This window comes from Rhopalosiphum maidis, chromosome 2 (assembly GCF_003676215.2).
Source record: "Rhopalosiphum maidis isolate BTI-1 chromosome 2, ASM367621v3, whole genome shotgun sequence".
In the NCBI taxonomy this organism is placed as follows: Eukaryota; Metazoa; Arthropoda; class Insecta; order Hemiptera; family Aphididae; genus Rhopalosiphum; species Rhopalosiphum maidis.
The window spans coordinates 3,224,903-3,251,674 of record NC_040878.1 but is presented as its reverse complement, the minus strand read 5'-3'; the positions used below and the strand labels follow the sequence as shown (position 1 = coordinate 3,251,674).

The 26,772-nt window shown below is 32.9% G+C and overlaps 1 protein-coding gene and 1 long non-coding RNA gene across 3 annotated transcripts in view; one reads left to right on the top strand and one right to left on the bottom strand.

Annotated features, from left to right (window-relative positions):
• The first annotated feature begins 10,698 nt into the window (after positions 1-10,698).
• On the top strand, positions 10,699-21,633 carry LOC113554296. Its single transcript, XR_003405251.1, has 3 exons — positions 10,699-10,914; positions 11,557-11,761; positions 21,100-21,633. It is a non-coding gene; the product is annotated as an uncharacterized LOC113554296 (long non-coding RNA).
• Positions 21,634-22,078: 445 nt separating this feature from the next.
• LOC113551453 (RNA-binding protein Musashi homolog 2) overlaps positions 22,079-26,772 on the bottom strand; it is a 59,116-nt gene continuing 54,422 nt past the window's right edge. For both annotated transcript variants that reach the window (XM_026953702.1, XM_026953703.1), the window contains 2 exons: positions 25,592-26,144; positions 22,079-25,478 (listed from right to left, as the gene is read on the bottom strand). In XM_026953702.1, the coding sequence (XP_026809503.1) occupies positions 24,654-25,478; positions 25,592-26,144 (1,378 nt within the window). In that variant the 3' untranslated portion in view covers positions 22,079-24,653. The remainder of the gene's footprint in view (positions 25,479-25,591; positions 26,145-26,772) is intronic.

The window sequence follows — 26,772 nt, the reverse complement described above, 5'->3', positions numbered from 1 at the left end:
GTGGCCAATCGCTGTTAACACTGAATTTGTGTAAAGTTTGTTTGACAAAACATCCATAGATTTGACATCTTTTCTTCTTCTTATATTATAAAACGTGACAAATAGTGACAAATAGTCACGTTCACAATAGCCAGGATCGCAACAGTCAGCGGTCGCATATAAAAAAGGTCTAGGTGTGGTCGCTGTGGCCTAATGATTGATTATATTAATTATTATTAATTAATTTTTTTTTTCATAGCCGATAGAGATATACAAACATTTTGGCTATAGGTTATAGGTATATTTTGCATCAGAAAAACTTATGATTTACTAATTCACTACAGCAAATGTTGCGTTTCCAGCGCTCCGTTTCAAATAAATAGGAAGGGTGTGCTAAAAAAAAAAATACAAAAGAAGGTGAACTCCGCCCCCCCCACGACCACCTCTCAATTCAAGCACTGTATAAAATCAACTTTTTATGTCTTAGAAAATTGAAGATTATATTTATAATCTTAACGTATATTACGTATTCCTATAGGTTATAATGTATAAATTTTATAATTTTATTATAAATTGATTTTTCATTTATAATTATTGGACTATTTGCAACGTGATCAATAATAACAATAGGTTTATAGTAATAAATTATTCAATATAATTTGATACCAACACTAGTCCATATTATGATGAAGTCTTATCATGTTATTGCAATTAGTGATTTTTTTTCTATACTTCTTACAAAAAATATTGATGAGATTACATACACTTACCTGTGATAATGTTGAATAGCGATTGACGGACGGGTTCTAAGTGAATCGTCATGACCATAGATAATATTAAAACGTTATGACTTTATGAGTCTTAGACTTTGAGTGAAGCTATAAGAAAAGATTTTTAAATTTGAAATTGAAATGATATCCAAGTTGGTTAATTATTATCGACTTATCGTGACCAATAGGTAAGTTATATAATTAATTTTGCACGTGATTTGTTTATTCTACTGTTTCACAGGTTTCAATAATAAAAAAGAGGTAAAGTAAATAATTAAATTAGATGAGGTAAATTTAAACTTAAAATGTATCAAGTGCAGTATTAGGAATTACATGAAATTTGAAATTGTTTGAACAAAAAGTAAAAAAAAACTTATCAAAAGATTATGCAAATGTAGCAAACAAGTATCCAATTTTCATGCATAATACCGGTACGGTGGTATCCATTAAAGCATTTTTTTGAACGGGTTTATTCATAACATTTATTTGTTTTTACATATCTACCAGAAGATAGAAATTTTATAATAATTAACATTATTATTATTAAAAAAATATTTATTATTTATACTTCGAGGCATAATGCCATGATGATAAACAAATCAATGAGAAAGACTATAACAATGATATAATATGTACATGGGGCTATCTAGTAATAGAACCCGTTTTAAAGGTTCTTAAAAATAAATTTTGTTAGGTATTATTTAAAAGATTATTAAAAATTCAACAATTAAACTATGAAACGATAAAATAGTAATGGTTAATCCTGAAGCTATAATTTCAAAACAAAAAGAACATATTACATAACATAATCAGTATTACAGCAAAATTATTAAAAAAATAATACTGATTTTAATGTATGTATATCTAGTATACTCGGTATTATAATATAAATGATTTTGTTTAAATCGCACAGTATAATGTATATTGTATGTCTGTACGTGTTGTAGGCCTTGTGTAGTGTGTACGTCAATTCGCGTCGAAAAAAAATTCCGTACACTGTCGTTCCAGACTGTCGACGGGGCAGATTATATTTTTGTGGATATCAAAGGCTGCGACGGTGTGTATTTCTTTAAAAATCTAATGTGTAAGCTATATTAGTATACCCATTATCATAATATTATGTGTTGCAGGTTTATGGTCAGTCGTCGTAGAACATTTGCGTTCCTCTCTTCGTGCAGTGTTGATTTACTCATGTACTATACACAATATGGTTAAATTACTGTTTTTGTTTCAATAAATTGCATTACATAGTTTTGTTTACATCGTCTTATCCTTGGTAGCCCAACCTTAACACCATTCGATTAATATTTCCTCAGGTTGTGCTCGGTGGCACAGAAGTGTTTGTCGACGATGAAGTACTCTAAACATGTAATTCAATGAAGAGTATATCATCATACATCGATAAATTTGGGTAAATTGAAACTATACAAAGGTTAATTGTTTTTCGAGGTAGTTGAATAGTTACATTTATACAGCTCCAGTATATTACATTTACGCAGATGTATAAACATCAACATTATTATGAACAATTATTGCAAGTCAAATTAAAAAACATACCGACAATGTTAGATCGTTTTTAGATGAGTTGTTGAGTTAAGGTAGTTGATCGACTATTTACAGAATACGCTGTGATGGCTAAATAACACAAGTATTATTCAAGTAATATTTTACACTGACGTTCAACTGAACTTGTATAAAGAGTAATGTATACTACAGTACTACACAGTGTGTATGCACACCTATACGGTAATAATAAAATAAATAATAAATGGCTTTGTCTATAGTCTCAGTGTACATATTATATTATATTATACAATTGATTATACTTAGAATCCGTAATGGATTAAAACATATTAAAATAAATTTAAATAACTATTATACTTTTATTGTTACCTACCTAATCAAATAAAAAACTTATATATATGTGTGTGTATTGACGTATCACAGTATCATGAATATATTAATATTTCATTTTTTCAATCGAGAACACCATAAATAAATATTGTAAACGTTAAATATACATTTTGCTAACAATTTTTGTGTTAGGTCATTAGGATGATATTGTAAGGATTCATTTCACTTTGGTGGTGTAGCTGAATTGCCTGTACAATACGCCGTGCGATCATAATAATATTGTTATTGTTTGATTTGCTTATTTTTGATTATTATTTGTGTTATACTTATACCTGCATACATGTAAATGTATATAATTCATTAAAGAAGTTTCAATGGCAAATCGGTACAACATCAAAAATTAATGTTTGGACATCATACTATGTTATAGAAATATTTTTATCTAGTTTCTAAATAAATATTGAAAATAAACAGAAAAAGTAGATAAGTAAGTACTGTTCTGCTGTACATTAAATGTGGGTCACTATTATAGATTTATAGGTGCGTTAAATTTTAATTAAATTATATATTAGTTATAAATAGCCATTAAAGTCGTTTATTTAGTAAGTCATACTTTTAGTAATATAATAGGTTGGTTGGTAATACAAAACTTGGTATAACTTTATGCGAAAATATTGCATTTATTATATTATTATAATAACAAAATATATTTATACAATTATACAATTATACCGAATCATATAACTTATGTAACACAAACAATTAATAACATATTTTTGTAAGCACCGTAAAATAGTAAAGAATAAATTCTTGGTGCCTATAAATAGATAATTTAAAACTAGTCAAAAATGTTATTGCAGTATAGTAAAATTCGTAATAATAAATACGTAACAATTTTATGTTACCACGAATAATGTTATTTGATTATAACAAAATAATAACACCGTTATTTATCTTTTAATATATAAAATGATCCAAATTTGAACTTAAAATGTCTATAAAAAATAATTGTCGTACATTTTTTAGATTTTATGGTTTCGTTACGAACTACTTATGACAAATTTTGTATTTAATTTTCAAAACTTAGATATAAAAATAAAAGTTTTTATAAATGTTTAAATATAAATTAGTTTGATATTTTTCCGATTTTGACAAAAGTCTAACTTAGGTCGTTTATAAGAAAATATTATGACTGATTATATGTATATAATACTTATTATACTTGTTATGATAATTTTCATTTTTTCTATAATATTTTTGTCTATTTTTCAATTATAAAAATAAGTACTGAGAATCTATAAGTTTGATCTCTTCAAAACAATCACCATTTTTGAACGTCAAAGTATTTTATCGACAACTTATTGTACACACACACACACAAAAACATCATGATAAAATCAATATATTCATCGTTCCTACTCAGATTAGTCAGATTCTAAAAATGGTAATGTAATCTAAGAAAACTTCAAAGAAAATTAAAATTAGTAGATTTAAAAAATTATACCACTCAACTCCGATTGAAACATATAATGTGGTGGTTTAAGAACAATAACTATGGCCTATAACCAGCACGTAAGCAATTGTTGAAGTTAATAGAACCAAAAAATGATATAACTCGTAATAAATAGAATTTATAATCAATTATTCATTTATGCTTGAATTGGACAAATATACGAAAATATTCAACAAATGTTTGTCCTTCACGTATGATAACATATACACGTTGATTATATTTTATTATTTTCGGATTTTAACTAGATCTACCTACTACAAAGTACAATAAATTATGAAATAATTAAATTAAACAAATTTCAAGTTTAACATTTTTAATATTGACATTATAAGTATATGTAGTACACATGCGAGTACGATAATAATTTCACATTTTTTACGTAGGTATTTAAATAACAATACAATTATTATTATTATTAAACAAAATTAATCTATAATTTTAGGTTTCACGAATTTGTATTTGTCGTGCACCATTGGTCTTAAGGCTACTTATTATTAGTACTTTAATAGTAATGGTATTATTTATTATTATTGTGTGCTGGCTGCAAACATAATATAAAACGTAAACTATTTATTTATATTTCATATTGTAATAAATCGTAATATAATAATATGTTGGCTGAATAATATTTGTTATTAATTTGCTTTTAACGAGTATACGAGAAACTAATAAACTCTATGTCTGTAAACTGTTTGTCGTTCAGAGACATTTCAATAATACACACCAGTTTTTATTTTCATAAATAATATTTTTATTTTTTCGATTACCGTTCTTATTTGTAATTTCTAAAAGTTTTCCGCAACTCTTTTTAAATGTCCACGTTCCTTTTTGTTCAAGTTTAATGATATTTTGTTCTTTTTGTTTTAAATATAAATCATTACACCGTTTTAGCTTCACAGATGCGCACACAACAAGGATGAATGTAATTTTAAATTGACAATGGTTGCTTTTCTTCAGAACACAGACCCGGAATAGTGTGTTATGTACTTCCTCCAATGTTACATAACGGTTAACGTACACTATAGAAAAATTATTGCGATTCCACGTGATGGTAAGTAATTACTTTTATGTAAGTCTTAACAGGGCCATATTATCTCGGTAATAGTTACCGAGTAAAACTCTATGGGCCGCGAGAATTTTGATCAGTTCAAGTCACGAGGAGCTCGTTCACCGAAAATGTGTTAAGAGTTATGTATGTACATGGTTATTGCACGTTATTGATATGATTGAAACTCGGGGGCCGAATTCGTCCAATCCGGCCACGAGTCTTGGTCAGCACAGGGCACAGCTAAGTTAAACTGAGTTCCTAGTCCAAGTAAGATAATTTTATGTATTTTGTAAATATAATATGTTTAAGTATAGGCATATTGACTTATTAAATTATTTCTAGTATTTATTGCATAATAGTTGTAATATATCTTATATAATATATAGGTGTTTTAATTGCTTTAAACTTATTTAATACATTTATGCGGACAGAGGATTTCGGCGATTTAGTAGATCGGAATAAAAATAGTCCGTGGCGCATATTATTCCGTATGTATATTATTTGTATCGCCTACCTATAATATTTTATATTTAATATCATTTTATTTAACTGTTGTCCCCTTACGCGTCACCACTCGATACTTAATCATCCAACACATCGACTATCGCCGGCCGGCAATACACACACATACATATTATCCGTTTTTTCAATATTTTTTAAACAGTATAGTGTTGAAGTTTGTAAAACACTATTTATTTCTAGATTTCTGCATTAGTGAACTAAATTATATTGTATTTTTGGTTTATAGTTATAGTCTTTATATATTTTTATTCATATTTTAACGCATTCGTATTATGTGTGCGAAACGCCACGGAATTGATTGTATTTTTATAAGATGTACGCTGTATACGGTGTACCCAATTATTATTATTATTATTATTATTACTAATTAATTAACCTTTGTATTTGTAAAATAATTATTATAATATGTTTATACTTTATTATCTTGTGCGTTAGTTTTTGTGAAATATTATTTATAGTGATAAATAGCATCAGGAGGATCAGCTGACCAGTCTGTGCTTCGTAAAATATTTCTACACCATTTAGTGACTTTGTGAGTAATATTTATTTATTTCAATCGTTAGAGTAGTCTAATTTCAATAGTTCAGATCTCTGTCTAATCTAAATATTTATAATTTAATATTATTATATCATAGACCTAATCTAACCTATTATTGGATAACATATTATATTTATACATTAAGTATAATTTTAGAATTAGAAAAGTGTTGAATTTAAATAATAGTAACCATCTTCTATAACTATCATCTTTTATATTACGTAATTAATTTTTTATTATACTAATTTATAATCGAACATTTTAATAACTATTATTATTATATCAAGATGTATAATTTATAATTCTTATATTCCAGTTCCATCACATTATTAATTCAGGGAGTAAAAATGGATAACCCGCAAAAATTATTTCCCTATTCCCACACCTGAAACCCACTTACACAGCACCTTACCCACACTACTCAACAATTTTACCCAGTTTCACACGCGAAACTCACAAATATTACCCAGTTTCACACAAGAAACTCACAAACAATTTTACCCGGTTTTGAATGCAAAACACCAAAACCCATAAACCACCATATTTATTACCCGGTTTTGAACGCAAAACCCATATCCCTAAAACAATTTGTCCCACTTTTGTACCTCACACCCCTAGCCCACAAACAATTATACCCGATTTCAGACACGAAATCCATAAACAATTGCACCCGAAACACAAAACCCATTACACATAACATTTTACCCGGTTTTTAATACAAAACCCGATAGGTACCCCCCCAAAAAAATTAACCCGTTTTGACTCCCTGAACTTATAATACGGTGTGACCAATAATCCTCCAGCATCACCTGCAGCTTCACTTATATTTCTTTAGAACCTAAGACACGCATTTAAATTCAACACTATAGTAAGCTCGAAATGGACGAATGCCGTGCTACGACAGAACTAAAACTATATATTTAAATCAATTAACACCTTCTGATTAATTCTATATTTATTTGTTATATTAAGTACCTATATTGTGTATTACTTATATTGGTGTATAAGATGCATTTTTACACGAGAAAGTGCAGTTACTAATCTCGCTATCTTTATCAACTACCTATTATAGTCGGTCGGCGTTCGCTCGTTCTCGCTTACGATGTGGATTAGGCCTATTGGGGACACCACAATAAAAAAAACGCGCCTCGTGTAATACCTCATAAATTACATGGATGATATATTTGTATGTCGTCTAACAATAAAGGTGGTGAGGAAAATTACACAACACTGTCAGCTTAATATCTTACATAATGTATTTATCAAATACCAATTAAATAATTATTTATATCGAAAGATATAAACAATATAGTTTGGAAAAAAAATATTCTTAACTTGTTATATTAAAAAACTCCAAGTAGATATTGTACAAGTTTTTATTTTACTATCAAATACACAAACGAAAGCGGGTTCGCTTTGATATTCTGTATATATCAAATAATTAAAACATTGATAATTTAACATGTATTTTATTTATTATTATGTACTAATATTAATGTATTGTATTAACGCTTTTATATTTTTTTTTTATTTAATTCATATTTTACTCATTTATAGAATCATTGGTTACGTATTTGGATTAGCATATATTCAAATAAAAATGCTTTGCATGGGATTGTATACACTTGCATTTTGCTAAACATGTCTAATGCTATAATTCTTCTAAAATCAACTTTTATTCAAAATTATCGGCAATCTGCATGAACTCTGGCAGTTGGTAGATAGGAAACAGTGCTAATATCAAAGCATTGGTATCAATAATTTAATTTTAAAAATAAAACCATTAAATTTAATTCATTAGTCATTTTACTCATCATTATAGTAAAACATTAAAAATGTACAGCATCGGTCGTATACTAAATTATTTTTTCGATTACAGTATCTTACAGTTGACTGGGTAATAATGTAATGACGTTAACATAGGTTATACTTATGAGTTATAACAATTATTTAAAAATTGTATTTTTTTTTCTCGACACTTGTCAAATTGAATTTAATGATTTATCATTATATACGAATAACGATTCTGAGCGGTGACGGCCCGTCATCAGCTTATATTATTGAACATATTTCATGATATATCGATACATCGATGTATGTATAGACATGTAGTTATTAAAGTAATTTATTTAACTATTATAACTATTACGGTATGTTGATTTAATTTTTTTTCGTAAACGTGATTTTTCAAAAATGTATTATTAGTATTTAATAATTATAACAACATAAATCCCATACCATATAGTATATACATATTGCTGTTAACTTTTAAGTCCCCACGAATAATGTTTTTTTTCACATTTTTTATTCGTCATAGAGGAAACGTACCATGAAGGTAGAGCTTGGTCTGCGAGTGTGTACACTGTGCATGTGATCTTATATATTAAGGTACGTAGATGAGTTTTTTTTTTTTTTAAATTGACCGGTTCAAAAACTATAAATTGTCAAAAGAACACGCAAGACCGGATATAACGTCACGGTACACATATTATTATTAGATGTTACATGGACGTGTTACACATACATATATACCACCACAGTGAGTATAGTACGACAAAACGTCCGATAAATGTTAATACTGTGTAGTGGAGAGAAAGTGAATATCGCACAGTTTTCTCAGCGCTGGGAGTTCCTCGTGTGTTATATTGACGTGAAGTAGAGGGACACGTATACAGATTTTTCACACCCAGAAACCCATATATAATCACACGGAAATTACTCTGACCAATTGATATCGTCGCAATGAATTTTTGTAAAAAAAAAAAAAAATACCAATAATTATTTTCAATATTCTTATAAGGATAGTTTATTGATTATTGCGGAGTTTAGTGTACTAACATCATTCTGTCGGAAAATATAAAATATAATTACTATATTATGAAATATAGAGGTTAAATAAAATATACATTTATTAACAATCGGTCCTAAGGCGCACAATATTATCTTTTTTAAATTAATAAGTAAAGTCAAGAATAATCGAATTAATTGCAATGAAACGCTATTAAAACGGGCTTCACTACACAACAAGCAACTTTTTTCCTTCCTATGGCAAAGGCTGTGATATAGAGTTATCAATATTATTTTACCTAAATGTTCTTGACACGGGCCTAAGTATGAATCGTTTTCGGCGTAGAAGTAGAAAAACCGATGATATTTAATATCATATGTATATAACTTCGCATATCGTGTAACCCGCAAACGTCGGTCCGTATATTGTCGATCAATCTGGTTACACCACTTCAATGTCTGTAATAATATAATCTGTAATATCATATATCGTATCAACTGTACCGCTATATGGCACTATCGTCGCTACCACAAATTACTATCTCACCTACGACTGCTTAATTAATAATGAACTATTACTTCGTATTGTATAGATCATACAACAATAATGAATAATAATTTATTGGCCATTTAGATATTCACATTACTAATAATGATGTGTACGATACATTAAATGTATTAAATGGCCCGACTCGCCGCCGAGGAAGGATCTTATCCTCTTATCGGCGAAGTACTGATAAAAATAATACATAAACATTTTTACATATTATTTCCTAAAATACAATAAAAAATATATATAAGGTAATTATATGCACACAAATATACAATATATATATGCCATACTGTATATACGACTACGGGTTACTCGACCTAACCTGACATAATAATATACTATCTGACGTTATATCTATATATATATATATATACAATTTAAAATGATATAATGTTGCAAGCTCAGCACAATTTATAGTATACACGAGTTGGTATATTGAGTGTGCATTATAATATACACGCGTGCAGTACACAATGCCCGTCGTGCGATGTATATATAAGAGAGGGGTCTGAGCTTGCAGCAGTACCCCGCAGGGATTCCGACGGCGAAATATCGCCCGACGAAATCTCTCCCTCTCCCCTCTCGCCGCGTCGGAAAAATTAATTATGAATAATGGAAGGGACGGCCCCCAACACCGCCGCCGCCGCCGCCACCGCCACCGCCGACGACGACGACGACGAAAAGTGCCCGCGTATAGTCATAATATTTTCATTCACGCCGACTGCCCGCAACAGTGGAGCGAGAGACTCGGCGGCAGTGGCGGCGGCTACGGCCGAGGGGTGGGTTTATTCGCGGAAGGGTGGGTGGCGACGGGGTGCGCGTGTACAAGGGTTGCGTGTGTCCGAAGGGTGTGGCCGCCCCATCTACTACGGCTAACCCTCCCTCTCGCCGCCCGCCGCCGCCGTCGCTCGGCGGCGGGGAAATAAAAGGGAAAAGTACCACCGCCGCCGCATTTCCACCCCTTCAAGTTCGGCTATTGATTCCACCTGCAGCGGCGTTGCTGAGGCGGTGGCGGCGGCGGCGGCGGTGGTGGTGGAAAGCGGTGTGCGAATTGTGCGTTGCAACGGCGGCGGCCCTCGCATATACATCCGCCGCGCCCGCTCCGAAGGGCGCGAACGACGAGCGACGGCGACGGGGCACGACATCTCATCCGCGGTGAACCAACACACGTACACTCACACACTCATACTCACGTCGGCCCGCGAGTTGCGTTTTGCAAGCGCTTTCAGTGCGATTCGAACGACGGCCGCGGATGCAGGGACGGCGGCGGACTGTTGGAGTCGTGTCGCAAGTCAGGCACGACGACCGAAACGACATCACATAATCGTCGATTCATGCACGCCAGATCACGTACGTATATATATATATATATTATTATAAATGATGCTGTGTGTATAGAGATATATGTCGAAAACGCCTCACTGCGATATATGATCGAAGTAAGTACATTTTGGGAGCCCTCGTTATTTCGTATATTGTGTTTGTATAGCGCGTGTGCCGCACCCGAAGCCGCGAAGACGTGTTATCATCATAATATCTTTACCTGCCGTAGTTGTAATAAATCACGCCAAAAAACGACGTGATACTATACTATTATAATGTGATACGATTATGCATACGACGAAAACTTTTCGGCCACCGCGGACTGATGACGACGAGCCGCCGGACAAACAACGTCACTATGTACATATACAATACTTACTCGCGGTCGTGTGACTCGTGTAATGCCCGCAACAGTCATCGCACAAAATATATTATTATCGTGTTGATAGTGATTAGCCGGACGATCCCGACGATTTGTGTGATATTACACAGTTATAGTACCTATATTATTATTAAACTTGATACGATATTATTATTAAATTATATGATTAGTCGTGATAAGAACTCGGGCGGCCAGTGCCAGACGACTGCGATAGCTAATAATTACTATACGTATACAGCATTATATAGCGTATACAAAATTGTACAGCGTGAGAAATTTAATTTCAGAAACTTGACACGTATCGGACGCACTGCCGTTTCACGATCCTGAAAATACATCACGAACCGGCACAGAGACTTAACACGAAGTGCAATAGCACAGTTCAACGGCAGAGCACGCGATATATAGGTATCTCTACCTACTCGTCCGCGCGTTCCATCGTCGAAGCCGAGTACACACACACTGTGTTCGCTGGAAAACCCGAGGCGGAAGGTAAAAACGATTTACGCAAAAATATGCAAAGGGTTTTTACAGCGCGGAAATTCTCTGTCGGAAATCACGATAAATAAGACGCTTGACGGTGTGAGGGGTACATGTTGGAGGGGGAGGGGGTCGACTTGCGACTGTACCGGCGACCGCGAGCTTTTCCGACGAACGTTCTCTTCCGGCCACCTGTTTTCTATAATATAATATTTCCCCGCATTCCTCATATCGTATTTTATACTTATCGTTACATATATATATATATATATATGATATGTATAAGTTTATGTAGCATGTAGGTATTTATATAAATACGACGAATTAGCGTAATGGAAAAAACCTTGTTTTTTCCTATCTCCTGCGACCGACCGGGTCACACCCTTTTCGTCATATTATTTATTATTTATTTTCTGTTTCACACTCGTAAAACTCACGACGGGCGTCGGTTGAGAGGACGTGTTAAAAGCCGTTTCACTATTGTCCCCCGAGAGAGGTCATTGGAGGTTATACACTTACATTTATACCAATAGAGTGCTTTCCACCGGTGACTTTTTTTTATTTTCAAAATTAATCTGATCGCGCAATTAAAACACCCGGAAAATCCATAACTCTTTGCTTCGCGCAGGAAATCGTTTTGCACGCAATTTACGCCTTTACTTTTTTTTTAAAAATTAATAAAATTGACCGCACACGACATAATGCTTTATGCTTAAACCATTGCCACGGCTCGTTTAGTATATGACGTGGGTGTACAGGGTGAATGACTATTAATAATAAACTCAAGAGAGAACGCAACGGAGTACTTCTATTTTCATCATCGCCATCGGGGCTCTGTTTTTGATCAATAAACCGGTATTTCATTGCTTTTCCGAGCGTGGTTTTACACGAGAGTAGACTTAAAACTGTAATGCTGCGCTTCCACTGCTGACCCCATCGTTTGTACGGGAGTTACGGCGGTTTCTTTGAACAGATTGAAATAGAAACCTATTTGACTATTACGAGTTTGTTCGTAAATGTATATTCGGGAATTTTGAAGTTGACTTACTCTCGTTAGAGGTTAAATGAAACGATACGATGATTGCGTGGTACTTTTTCTTATAATGAACCGTACAATAGATATATAACATATAACACTCTGTGTCTCAGTCATAGAGTTGGAAACTCGTGGGTTGGTGCCGATTATACCGATTCCGCAGGAATCACGTTCGCCGAGATTCTTTTTGCCTACAGGGCTGTATTTTGACGAGTAAATCGTCGTTATACCGTTAATACGCAGTATACGCGATATCTATTTTACCGCTCAAGCAACATTTGTTTTACTGATTTATTTGATTATTTTTATAAGATTTTTTAAGTAGGTTACTCAATACGTAATACATCGGTATTAAAAATGTGTACATCAACACAAATTTAGTTATTTTACCTTTCATAAAAAAATTTCACGACAAATTCTAGTTTTAATTACAGTGCACCATACCGCAGCATGTTTTAATTTTATCATTATTGTTGAATGTTACAACTACAGACCTAAATCAAAAATATTAGACCACGAGTGTGATTCTCGAGAATAATAAAAAAAAAGTAATTATTGTCATTCATATTACGGGGCTTATTTAAAATATTAGTTTTTCGAAATCATGATAGTTGTAGCACGTGAAACGGATCGGCTTGTATGCGCCGACGCGTATAAGGACTGACGACTTCCTAGCTGGCGTCGAGGAATTCCTTTTAAAATGTAATCTTTCTTTTTCCGCGAACGCATAACACCCATCATATAGCGTACAACTTAATATATAATAACGATAATAGTAATAATAATGCGTCGTCCGCCTCCGTGAACCCTTATTCGCAGACTAAGGCTAACGACCTCGCAGCAGGATTCGAAGTGGCGTTTAGCCGTGGTTTGTGGACGATATAGGGGTGCGATATAGCCGTCACGGGGACGGATGGGTGGGAGAAAAAGTCGACGATTTGAGCGGTTAGTTCGCAGGGTTAACACACGATTTTCACCGTCAGAGCTGCTACACATACGCGTAATATACCGGAATACGTACTGCATATACAGGAGGATGATTGAGGTTGATCTACCGTCGTCTTCGAAATATCTAGCAATATATCTACAGGGTGATTCACCGAGAGTGATCATCATCCTTATTTTTCCGGTTTACAATAAATTTATTCAAATTCCAGAGATTTTTGTACTACTTATAAAGAATGTCCTGTGGCGATAAAAACTTTAAAAAGACAGAATTCTTTTTTTTTTTTTACTGTAAATTATTTAGTGAATTATTGTTTCGAATTGATTTTGATAGCTTAAAATTTTCATAGATACGATCCACGAAATAGTTAAGGCACAGTAATAGAAAGTAGGGATTCTCGTCGTTTGAAGAGCAGTTAAGTTTATAATATGTCTCTACAGAACACTCCTTATTTATGGTGGTGTGAATCATCTCAAGAATTCGAATGACTGCGTCGTCGACGGAGAAAAACGGGGCGAGCGTGCTTAGTGAATCACCCTGTAGGTATATGTAGTACACGTCCGTATTCGGCGGCGTTACGTCGCAGGGAAATCCATTTGTGACGGAATAGGGACCGCGGCGACGAGAGTTACCGGCGGCGTTGTCGTGACGACCGATGTAGACGCTTGCGCGCGCGCATTGTATGATAATACTGTAGCGTACCCTCTGTAGACCCAATCGCTATGTAGCCGCGCGAAAACCGTGTACTTAGCATTACATAGTATGTATATAACATATAACGCACGTCGTGTTGGTGGTGGCCAAAGTTCGGTTTCGGCTGTGATGATCAACACCGTTCAATAGGCGTGCTGAACAATTTTTCGACCTGAGGTAGAACTATATCGCTTAACCACCCGCCATATACAACACCCACAGCGTTTATTCTATTTATAATGTTATATAATACATTTTTTTATCGCACTAAATCCCGTTGCCCGGTACCCACCTTATACATCCACCCATTTTGATCTCTAGAGAACTTTCTCAAAAAAGCCAATTTATTATAGCACGTAACTGATCAACACCAACATTATACAGCTGGTATGTGATGGTTAGTGTTCAATATACATTTACATTAATATTACTCACATCACATATATATATATACTTATATAATACCTAAGATTTTTTCACGACACCGCACAACACTGTACATTGATTTTATATATCATATCATACGAATTCATAGGTATCGCAATTATAGGTACCTGGTACATAATAGGAATACAAGTACGTTAATTTGCGAAAATATCAAAATATCATAAGCGATAATACGTTATATCAAAAAATATATTTTGAACCATGTAGATACCTATCTGCTGAGTTTAGGATTATATTATTTCGATTTACGTTTCCTATTAAAACAGCATAGTTATAATTTTAATTGTACACGATTATAGTTTATGCACTATATTTGGGGTGGCCAACTTTAATAGACTTGCGATCGACCACCGAAATTTTCTAGGTTGTTGCAATCGACCAAAAAAAAAAAAAAGGTTTGTGTGTAATATATGTTACACTTCTTTTAGTCGATATGTGTGTATAATCTCGTTTTTCATAGTTGTTTATTGCTTTTTTCTAAATATAATTTTTATATTCGTGGGATATACAAATTTATAAAAAAAATAAATTTTCATTGTTCACTGAAAAAAATTCAAAAATTTAAGAAAATGCGAAAGGGTGTCGCGATCGACTGGTTGGCCACCTCTGCACTGCATAATGTTATATTATACCAACCAAAAAGTCTGAATAAGGCACGTTCAATATATTAATAAAAATCGATTTTCCTGCAGTGACCAAATCAAATATAAAACGAATGTGCGGTTATGTTATGATAAATACCTACAATATATCTTTTAGTAATTTCCTAACCACGTTATCGCGGTATATATGCACTGTCGTTCTTATGATAAAATGTTATTTTACTTATTATATTAACTAACCACCACACAGAGTTCGCCTAAAGAAATAATATCGTAGTTGGACATAAAATAATAAACCGTCGCCGCGATAATGCATATTCCACATTATCGTAGGTAGGTAGGTGTATACACTCCAATTCGTCGACTGATGTCCGTTAGCAGGTATACCTATACTGTAGTTTGGGTCAATGCCACTGGGTCGGACGCAGCAGTAGGCGCCGGCGGAGATCGCGTGCACCGGGGCTGTTCAAATTCGTATTTTTATTTTCACCCTTAACTCGAACCGTTCACTAAACCCAAACTCTTGTCGTGTCTGCACGCCGGAATGCATACGATATTGTTAGAACAGTACTTTTTTTTCCGGCAAACCTGTGCGGACGACGTCAATAGCCGATAATAGTTTACACGGCACACGGTTTATAATATGTTTTTAATTATCTATGTCGACGCCGCGGCGATGCAATTTCTAACACGTCGACACATTTAGCGCGAAACAAATGCAATAATGTTCGAGAAAACGTCCGGATTCTGGCACAGGTGTCGTATAAAATATTTAATGCTCTATACTCCTCTATACAGGTCGGAGTAGACTAGTTATATCTCTTTTTTACCCCTATAGATGGTTAAAGTTTGAGTTTTTTTACATTATTAGGTACGTTTTTTTATGTTTGTTGTCGTATCAGACAGACAGGCGTACCGACGTCAATTAAAATCCTGTAACAATACATAATATATTATGTACTCTCATCTTTCGTCACGTTGACTTACACAAACGCAGCTTAAATTGCACATTTGCAACGTGGTATAACTATACACTTGTGTGACTTGTACTATGTGTGTAGATAATACCTACGCGCCTTAAGTCTCGCTAGCGTAGCCACTTCACCGTCGTGTTCAGAAAGGTACCCACTCCTGTTTACAATACAAATAGAAATATATTATTCATTTATTTTTATACACGGATTTAATGACGGGACGAGCGAACAAATAACTCGAACAGCGGCTTAAATTTACGTATTCTTCGCACTCAATCCAATTCATCGTTTTCGTTTGTATTTCGACAAACACATTGGAAATTCTCTGCCCGCAACATACAGAAGTAATTTTAAATATTCACTCGCCTACGGTATAATATTATATAATATGCTAATTCGTCCATAAATCGACTTTAAAAGGGATATCATGTTATACTCGAATGTCGGTCAAGACTTGACGTTGCTTCCGAAAATAAACATTTCATTTTAGACAGTAGAGTAATCTACCTAACATAATTTATTATATCTCAGTAGAAAACAATCATTTTTCACAATCCCAGAAACAACGATATACACGCGATGCCTTCCACAGGTATAATGTTATTTTATCGGTTTGATATTATTCATAGGTTTATTAAAAGACAAGTTTTTCTTGGTAAAATTAATCCTAATATCTCTGAGTAACTCTGTACACTTGACCTCGTAATAAGCGTAGACCGTTTAAGCCTAAACACATTTAGGACACATCGCGTGTGACCGCGTATCAGGTAGATGGAAATGGTGCACATACGTATACATATTTTATATACCACTGGGAAATACCTTTTTCGTTTTTTACAGCTGTGTTTTCACTGTTTGAATTTAATTAATCTCTTTGAAATTGGTCTTTTGAAGAAAAAAAAACAGTTATTATAAAGAATAATAATATTATCGTTTTGGGAATTTCGTTAATTTAAAATTATAAACGACTAGATAGCATGTCAAAAGTTAACTAAGTATTAAAACTATTGGTGGGTAGAGGGGCATCATATGTGTGTCTATTATTTTGAATTCTTTATAATTATTATGTTCAGAGTACTGCGGTTATCAAGAAAATTAGTTAATATTTTCAATCGTCGAGTTTTAATCTAATTGTAAATAAATACATATTGTATCGAGTTTTTAAACATGTCTACTGTGGGTGAGGCACGTATAGGTTATACCATAGCTTTGTACAGCGCGAACTATCCCCAACCGTAATCGCCGTAATATTATTAAACAATTTCACTCGGCAGCATATCTCTCAAATTAGGCGAAACTACCCATGTTCATTCGTATTAATATTATATTTTGCGAGTTTAGGCTTTAGAGAAGACAATTGCGAATTGCTTAGGTCTGTTGTCTGTGTGCAATTTAATTTGTCGTTCGTTTAAAGTATTTGTCTACGACGAAAACGAGATTTTATGCCTAAGACGATGCATACATTTTCTATATGAATCGGTTAATCGACTACATGATTTCAGTTCGGTAAGTAGGTACACTGTCGTTAGAGATAACATAATTAAGATTATAGTTAATACAAAACGTTTCGTTTCAAGTTTACACAAGTAGCCCGAACAATAATATTATAAACTAGGATTTGTAACTTAATATAATATAATATCATTAGGCGTTTTGTACGTTTTCAGTTAAAAGTATAAACAGGCGAAATGCGTTTTAGTATGTATTTAGTATTTTAAATGATCATTTTATTTAAAAAAAAACATGACATATATCAAAAGTAGTATATGTGAGACCGTTTTCTTCGTTTCTTTATTGGATTCAACGGCGACAACTATTATGCATATGTGTAAGACCCTGAAAAATCCATAAAAAAAGAAATGCACAATACAATTATGTACAATATAAAATATTAAGTTATAACAAAGTAACAGCATTAGTATAATAATATAGTTAATAATAATTATTATAGGCACGTGTGAATTAATTAACTAATCTCTCGTCGATTGAACGCAATCCTTCTGGAATAAAGATCATTCTATTATAAAATGTATTTTATACATTATTCACACTTTTATAACAACTCGTTGATATTATATTCGTTATTTTGTTCTGCAAGGTAAAACGAATTCGGTAAATAACGTTTTCTTGAACTTACCATTCATATTGCTTATGAATTTGTTATTGGATGTTATACATACGAAGAGTACATAAAACTTGTTTAGGTACACTGTACGTCACATTTTCATGTCAAATATAGTATGATATGATTAAAAAAACGTATAACAGATACCTATACCGTGTAGGAAACATTAATACATAGATGGGTACGTTATTTGAAGTGTTAGCTAATAATCTAAAAATATAAGGTATGAAGTAGCACACAATATTATAATTGCAATAAAAAAACCACGTTTATGTTTATTTTTTATGGGGTAAAAAATGTATTTTAAAGTAACTTTTTCGAACTAACAGAAAAAAATAGTAATAATAATAATAATAATAATAATAATAAATACAAATGCTAATCACATCATCTACTCCTAAACTAACCACAAATACGAATATATATATATATTATATATATTTATTGATTCTAGACGACTAACCAAACATGACTAGACCTAGCCTAAACAAAATTGTTGTACAAAATTTACACAAGTTATATCGATTAAATACACGTCTAAATATATCTTGTTATATAAAAAATAACATATCGATTTACATTGTTTAGACAGTCATGGTTTAGGTGCTACTCGTATACTCACTAATGATGTTTCGTTTTAATTTATTATTACAAAGGAAGACTTACAAACGACGAATATTAAGTTTGAATAATATGTCACATCTGATATATTAATTAAATCCGTAAATAATTAGTAAAATATATATACTGATTAAAAATAAGACTAGATCAAAAAACGACTAGTACAAGGTTCAAATATCACAAATTTTACATATTTCAAAGATCGTATTAATAATAATAATAATAGTAAAAAAAATGTTATATATATATATATATATATAATATGTATAATATATATATATATATATGAGTACGTTATAAATATTTTACAATTCGTATATTATTGCCGTGAACGATATATAAATATTTATTATTATTATATATATATTATACGTATTATAAATATGCCTAAATTTCACTATAAAAAATACATGTTGAACGAGAAAAAATTCTAAAATATTACTTCCGTCCATTACATTATATATAAATATAAATATATATATATATATATATATATATATATATTAGGTACGTAAATATAATAAATGAATATTTTTAACTAAATAGGTTTTTGTACGCTATGCCACTAGTTTGGCGTTTATAACTAAGTGTTTATACATACACACACATATATATATATATATATATATATTTTTTTTTTTTGTATGAATATATAATATATAAAAAAAAATAGTACACCTAAATATTAATTAATTACACGCTAAACTATTTGAGCAATATATAATAATATAATAATTATAATGATGATAATAATAATAATAATAATAATAATAATAATAATAATATAATAATAATATAATATAACATAATTTTATCCATTTTTTTCTCAGTTATTATGGGAAAGGACGTGAATAGTGTATATCGATTTTCCCCAGAAATATTGCAATATACACGAGTGAAATTGAATAAAATTCATAATACTAAAAGCGCACAGAAAAGTAAGTGAAAATAAAACTGGCACAGAACTAAATGTAATATACATATATATATATATTAAAATGATAAATGTATAAATACAAGACCCGTTGTTAGACTATATTAACATAAATAATTATTATTTTGGTGTTAGTTTATAATATATATAGGTAATAATGTCATGTCTACTTAAATACTACTTCCAACAACGGTGGAAACACATGCAATCGGCATCAACTACGATTTTTTACGAGCTACGGATATTTTAGTATAATATAGATATATATATTAGGCCGGTTTTGAAAAAAAAAGTTTCTAAAATGTTTCGATTTTTTTGTTTTTTTTTTGATTAACAGTGCTCATCACTTTTCACTTTTTTTAAAATGTATTTATAATTATATACAAGCGATGTACCGCTTTGCCAACGAATTTCTTGAACAGAGTTAAGTTCTCATCGGTTTCAAAAACGATCATCGTAATGCGTTATGTTAAATACCTCTCCATATAAACTATATTATATTACGGTAGCATAGCATTTATTGCGCTGTCTGGTCCTGTTATTGGTCTGTAAGGAAAAAAAAAATTGTTTATACCATACTTACCTATAGCATACACGGTTATAAACATATGTCTATCGCGGAGGGACCAAAGTCGGCGGCAGCTGCTGTCGCAGTCGAAGTTGTCTTCGTAGTTGTCGACGTTGAACTAAACACAAAATCGAACACACACACACACACCCATCATACACACTAAATTTAATAACAACAATTCGGTAGCTAATTTTTTTCTGTTTATCGTATTTTGCCAAATTCGCAGTATAATATAATACGCTTCTAATATAATGTATTATATACGTAGCAGATAATATGTATTATAATATTTTTGTGATACGAGTCTACACAAAGCGCCGACTAATGATAATAATATTAATAATATGTATATATAATTATGTACTGCAAACGTTGTTAATAATATTTTTTCTGTTCTACAGGTGAAACGGCGGCCGCCGATGTATCTCCGGAGAGCCGTTCGGACACCGCCGGTCGTGTGTTCCACGCGGAAATCATAAGCAATAATAATACGATATAGTAATGATAAAATATTACGAACCGGTATTATTATATTGTTATTACTTGTAGTCAAGCGGGCCGTTTAAAATTTAAGGCGACGACACAACAGTGTATTTATTAATTTCTACGCCACACACCAGAACCCGTTACCGCAAACGCAACAGTTATATATAGTGAGTAAAAACAAATTTAAAAAAAAATTCTAGTAACGTACCAGCCGAAAAAGTACTTAATAATATAATCATTAATTTTGTATTATATTATATTATTAAACGTGTGTGTATACTTATATAATATATATTTAATTTTTTTTGGTCGTTCTCACACTGTCGAAAATAGGTGAAGGTATACAAATGTGTATAAATTATTGAATAATTATTATTATTACATGATGATAATATTGTTGTATATACGTGAAAAAAATTAAACTATTTCGTTAAACACGTTCTGTCAAAACCAAATTGTCGTTTTCATTTTTTTTTCGTTTGCTCGCAGCATATTACATATATAATACACAGTAATGATATGCTGCAATTGGATTACGAAAAGTAATACATAAGTATATTGTATTATCGGTAATAATAAAAACCAGCCACAACGATAATACAACTACGTATTAATATGGTGTTATGTACGTGTGTGTATATAAGTCCGGGGTTAATTTCAGTGGCACGTAATTATTATATACTATTTAATATTACGACGCAAATATGTATAAGTACATATTGTTATTATACTGAGCAGCCGTTTACGTATTATACTTATATACGTATATTGTATTCTTCTAATGGGTTAGTAATATTTTTAACTACTTCAAACAACAACAACAACAACAAAAACAACAATAACAACAGCAACAACAACGGTTATAGGGTTAATAATATGATAATAATATATATATATAATATCACTCTACTGTCTAAATAATAATATTATATAGTCGGTGTGTACAACAGACGGTTTCAATAATATAACAGAATAATATTGTATATTATGTATTGTGTGTAACACACACACACACACTCAATTGATACTGGAATTAGGAGTGGGTGAGGAGAAGGGAGCGAGATGAGTCTTACCTCATGTGGAACGCGGACGGACCATACGCGGTGATATATACCTACATATCACTCGCACGGTCATACGCATGCAATATATTATTATATTTTACTATAATAATAATATATATTATATATTTTAGTATTAGTATATAGGTAGGTAATAGTATGTATATATATATATATATATATATATAGAGAGAGAGAGAGAGATAGATATTGGTATTATAACAACATTACGGTAGTGTGGTGTTAGGATGAGAGTAAGATTGTTTTTTTTTTCATATACGATTATTTCCTTTACTCGAATACATAAATGTGTATATAAATATATATATATACACATATATGTATATGGATTAAATAATAATGATCTAAAAAAAAAAACAAATCTAAAATTAAATTAAATAACCAAAAGCGGATCGGTCGGATTTTCTACTGACAAATACTACTTTTATTTATTTCCGTTTTATAATGTAAACAACACAGCATTTTTAAACATTTAACTACTAGAGTGCGTAAAGAACTAAATTGTTAATAAAAAATAATAATAATAATAATAATGATAATAATTGTAAATAATAAAAGAAACGAAGGATCCATGTATATAGAGGTATCTAAAACTACTGTTAATAATATTTTTTTACGATTTTTTTTCTATATGTAGGACTACACACGAATATATAGTAGAGAACGTCTACACAGAAACTAAATAAATTAATAATAATAATAATAATAATAATAATAAAAAAAAATGTCAAAAAGTGTACACTTAAATACTCTTACAGCTAGATATTTTTTTTTTAATAATAAATAGTAGTTAATAATATTACTCTACAAAAAAAAGTACTAAACTAAAAAATACTGTTAAAATACACACCAAGTCTAAATGACTTCGACATTAAAAATATACACCTAGAATAGGTTTTTAAATGTACTAAAAAGTCTAGGTCTAGGATACGACACAAAACCGGAGTATGTAAAAGCATCGCTAACCCTCTTTCGTATAATTGCTTTGTCTTCCTTTTTATTAACTCTCAAAATATTACAAAAATAGAGGGCTTACCACTAGAGTAAAACTATACTAAAAAAAGATTTAAAAAAAAAAATATATATAAATAAACAAAGAGATCAATAACCATTTAAGTATTATTGCTTTACATACATATAATAATGTTCTAATTAGTATTGTCCAGTCGAATCAGTGCTTTTCGTAATTTTTACTTGTTTAATTCTAACAAACTAAAAACTAAAACGCGCAGAAAAATTAAATTATTGTATTCGTAGTAGATAATATACGTTTTAACTCTTTTAGTGTCTAACTAAATATTGAACTCGTGAAATTTTCATTACTTAGACAATAAAAAAAAACAACAAAAAAAACAATGTACGATTTGATCACTAAGGCGGACTGCTAAAATTAAATTGTTGAACAACTCCAATGTCTTGTATTCTACTGATTTAAGTATACAATAAGTAGTGAGAAAATAAACAAAAAAATATATACATATTATAAGAATTATTGTTTTTTGTTATACATTTTCGTACTTAATATTTTCTCTAAGTTAAACTACAATAATACTAGAGCGAGTTAGTAAATCTGATTTTAAAGAAGCATTTGATATAAGAAGCGAAAGATTTATAATTATCATGTATATGCATGTATACACATATATACAACATTTAAATATACGTATACATGCATAAAGAGAGAGAGAGAGAGAGAGAGAATGAAATATATAGAGAAAAGAGAATATAATTGATGAAATGGTATTTAAAAAAAATTGTCATGATGTATGCTTGTGAGCTTTGGTCCTTAATGGAATGTATTTTCTCTACTGATCATTGGAATTTTTTTTATTAAAGAGCAAAATAATACATTAACTAATTAATTAATTACACGTTATTTAGACACTAACCACACTACTATTAGAAAGTTGAGAAATATTAAAAATTAATAATAATTATTGATAGTAATAATAATACATAAAAAAAAAAAAAAAAATAATAATAATTAATTAATATTAATGATAACTCTGACTAGAAATCGTTAGTTTTTATCCGATGAAAAAATAACTCACGACAATGAGGCAGTGGTATGGCACACGCGCGGATTGATTTCCGAAGATCTGGCTGTCAGCCTCGTCGATTTTGAATAATAATAAAAACATAATAGTTAATGAAACGTGGTTGGGTGTGGGTTGGGGTGAGGAGGGTTCAGATGGGGATTTTTTTTAGATTTTTTTGGTTGAATATTAAAAAAATAATTTCAATGATAGAATGTATCTGAGCAACAAGAGAATGTTTTTCGTTTTATTTTTTTGTTCGGTTTTCTCATTTACGCGAAAAAAAATTGACCTGACCAACACATAACATACAAACAGCACAGGACGCGCGCAATAAGGGTTGAAACGGGCCTAAACGTACATGCCACCCATGCCATACATGGACGACCAGTCGATGCCTTGGAAGCCACTCATGTCGATGCCGGACAGGCTGTAGGCCGGATACGCGGCCTGCGTGGCCGCAGCGGCTGTGGGCACTGGTTGCGGGGCGGCGGCTGCTGGCTGCGGGGCCGCGGCTGCGGACACCGGCACTGGATACGGGGCATAACGGTAGCTGGCCAGTCCTGGGTACGTGGCGAACAGCTTGTTGTAGTTGTGTGCGGCCACCGCGGCCGCGGCGGCTTGAGCCTGGGCCTGGGCCTGTGCCTGGGCTTGTTGCACGGCCGCCAGTTGGTGGCTGGCCTGTGTCACTGGAGCGGCAGCCACACGGACGCCGAGCGGTCCACCGACCAACACAGGGCGCTTGCCCAGCAACAGACCCGCGGCGGCCGCGGCCGCTGGCTGCACTAGTTCCTTGGGCTGTGCCTTCTTGCACTCCACCTTCTTGTTCTTGATCGTGTGGAAGTGGATCTCGCATATCGTGTCCACAATGTCATCGTTCTCGAACGTGACGAACCCGAAGCCGCGATGACGCTTGGTGTGTTGGTCCATCAGCATCACCGTCTCTTCCACCTTTCCAAACTGGCTGAAGTACGCCTTTACCTCGTCTGCGGTGGTGTCCTGGCTGACACCGCCTACGAATATCTTTTTGGTCTTGCTGCCGGCCTTTGGGCGGTTCTTGGGCGTTGCGTGTTTCGGGTCGATCTTCTTGCCGTCTAACGTGTGTATGGGCACGGCCAACACTTTCTCCACAGTTTCCGCATCCGAGAATGTGATGAATCCAAATCCGCGACTCCTCTGCGAAAAATAAAAAAATAATAAATAAATAACTAAAAATACAATAATATTATTTACGTTACGTGGGACGAATTTACAACACAAAATCCTCTACCGTCGGTCGAAATTCTTACCTGCGTGATTGGGTCTTTCATGATGAGTACGTTGGTCACGTCACCAAACATGCCAAAATATTGTTTGAGCTTGTCGGCTGACGTCTGCCAACTGAGACCACCGACGAACAGTTTGGCCGACGTGCCTTCGGTACTGCTGTTTGGTGTGGACCGGCCGCTGGGCGATGGTGCCGAAACCATCTGTTCGACCGCCACGGCGCCGTTTTGTTTACCACCGCTGATGATGGCCTGTTGCTGTAGTTGCTGTTGCTGTTGCTGTTGTTGTTGCTGTTGCTGTTGTGCGGCTACTACGGCCGCGACGTCTTGAGCGGACTGGTTGCCGTTTTGTAGCGGTGAACCCGCCTTGTTGGCCGCCGACACCGCCGTCGGTTGAGGCTGAGCGATTTTTACAAGGCCCGGCAGAGGGCCGCGCACCGACTGGTGGTGCGGGTGCAAGGCAAGCGGCACCGGTGCGGCGGTCATCGGCTGCGGCATGCCCATGCCACTCGCGGCCAACATGCCGCTGAAGTCAGCCGCGTGTTCGGCCAACGTAGCCATTTGATCCACTCCCAAACTATATACACGGAAAAAAATAATGTTAAAACGTTGTAATTAACACATAAAAATTGTATAGCGTTAGGCCGTTACGCGCGAATTATATTCTTCTTTATTTTGCGTCTATAATTATTATTAATAATATATATATTTTTTTTTTATGTAGGTCTACAGGTGAAGAATTTCGATCGTAATATTAATTATCAACGGAAGATGTACGCGATGATAAACAGCAATATTACGGCGACATACAATCATTACCAACAACAGCTACGTCACAACAACAATAACAACATAAATGGTAAGTCTACACAAACTTTGCTCTAATACGTAAATAAATAATAATGTATTTATAATAAAAAAAAAACCAGCTAAAAATTGTTTATAAAAATGACATAATATCACGTATGTGTTTCACAGGATTTTTGCAGACTACAAAATATACACGGAGCAGCACGCCTCGGAGAGACACCCAGCAACGAAATACTTTTTACGACGACAACGTTTAATGGATAACACTCCGATATTGTCCTGTCACAGCAGTAATGTCACGTATTTGAATCGTACTGCTGTCGCGGGACATTTTCGGAGCTGTCATCTGAGTGAGCAACATTCATCTCTCTCAATAACGCATACCAACAACAACG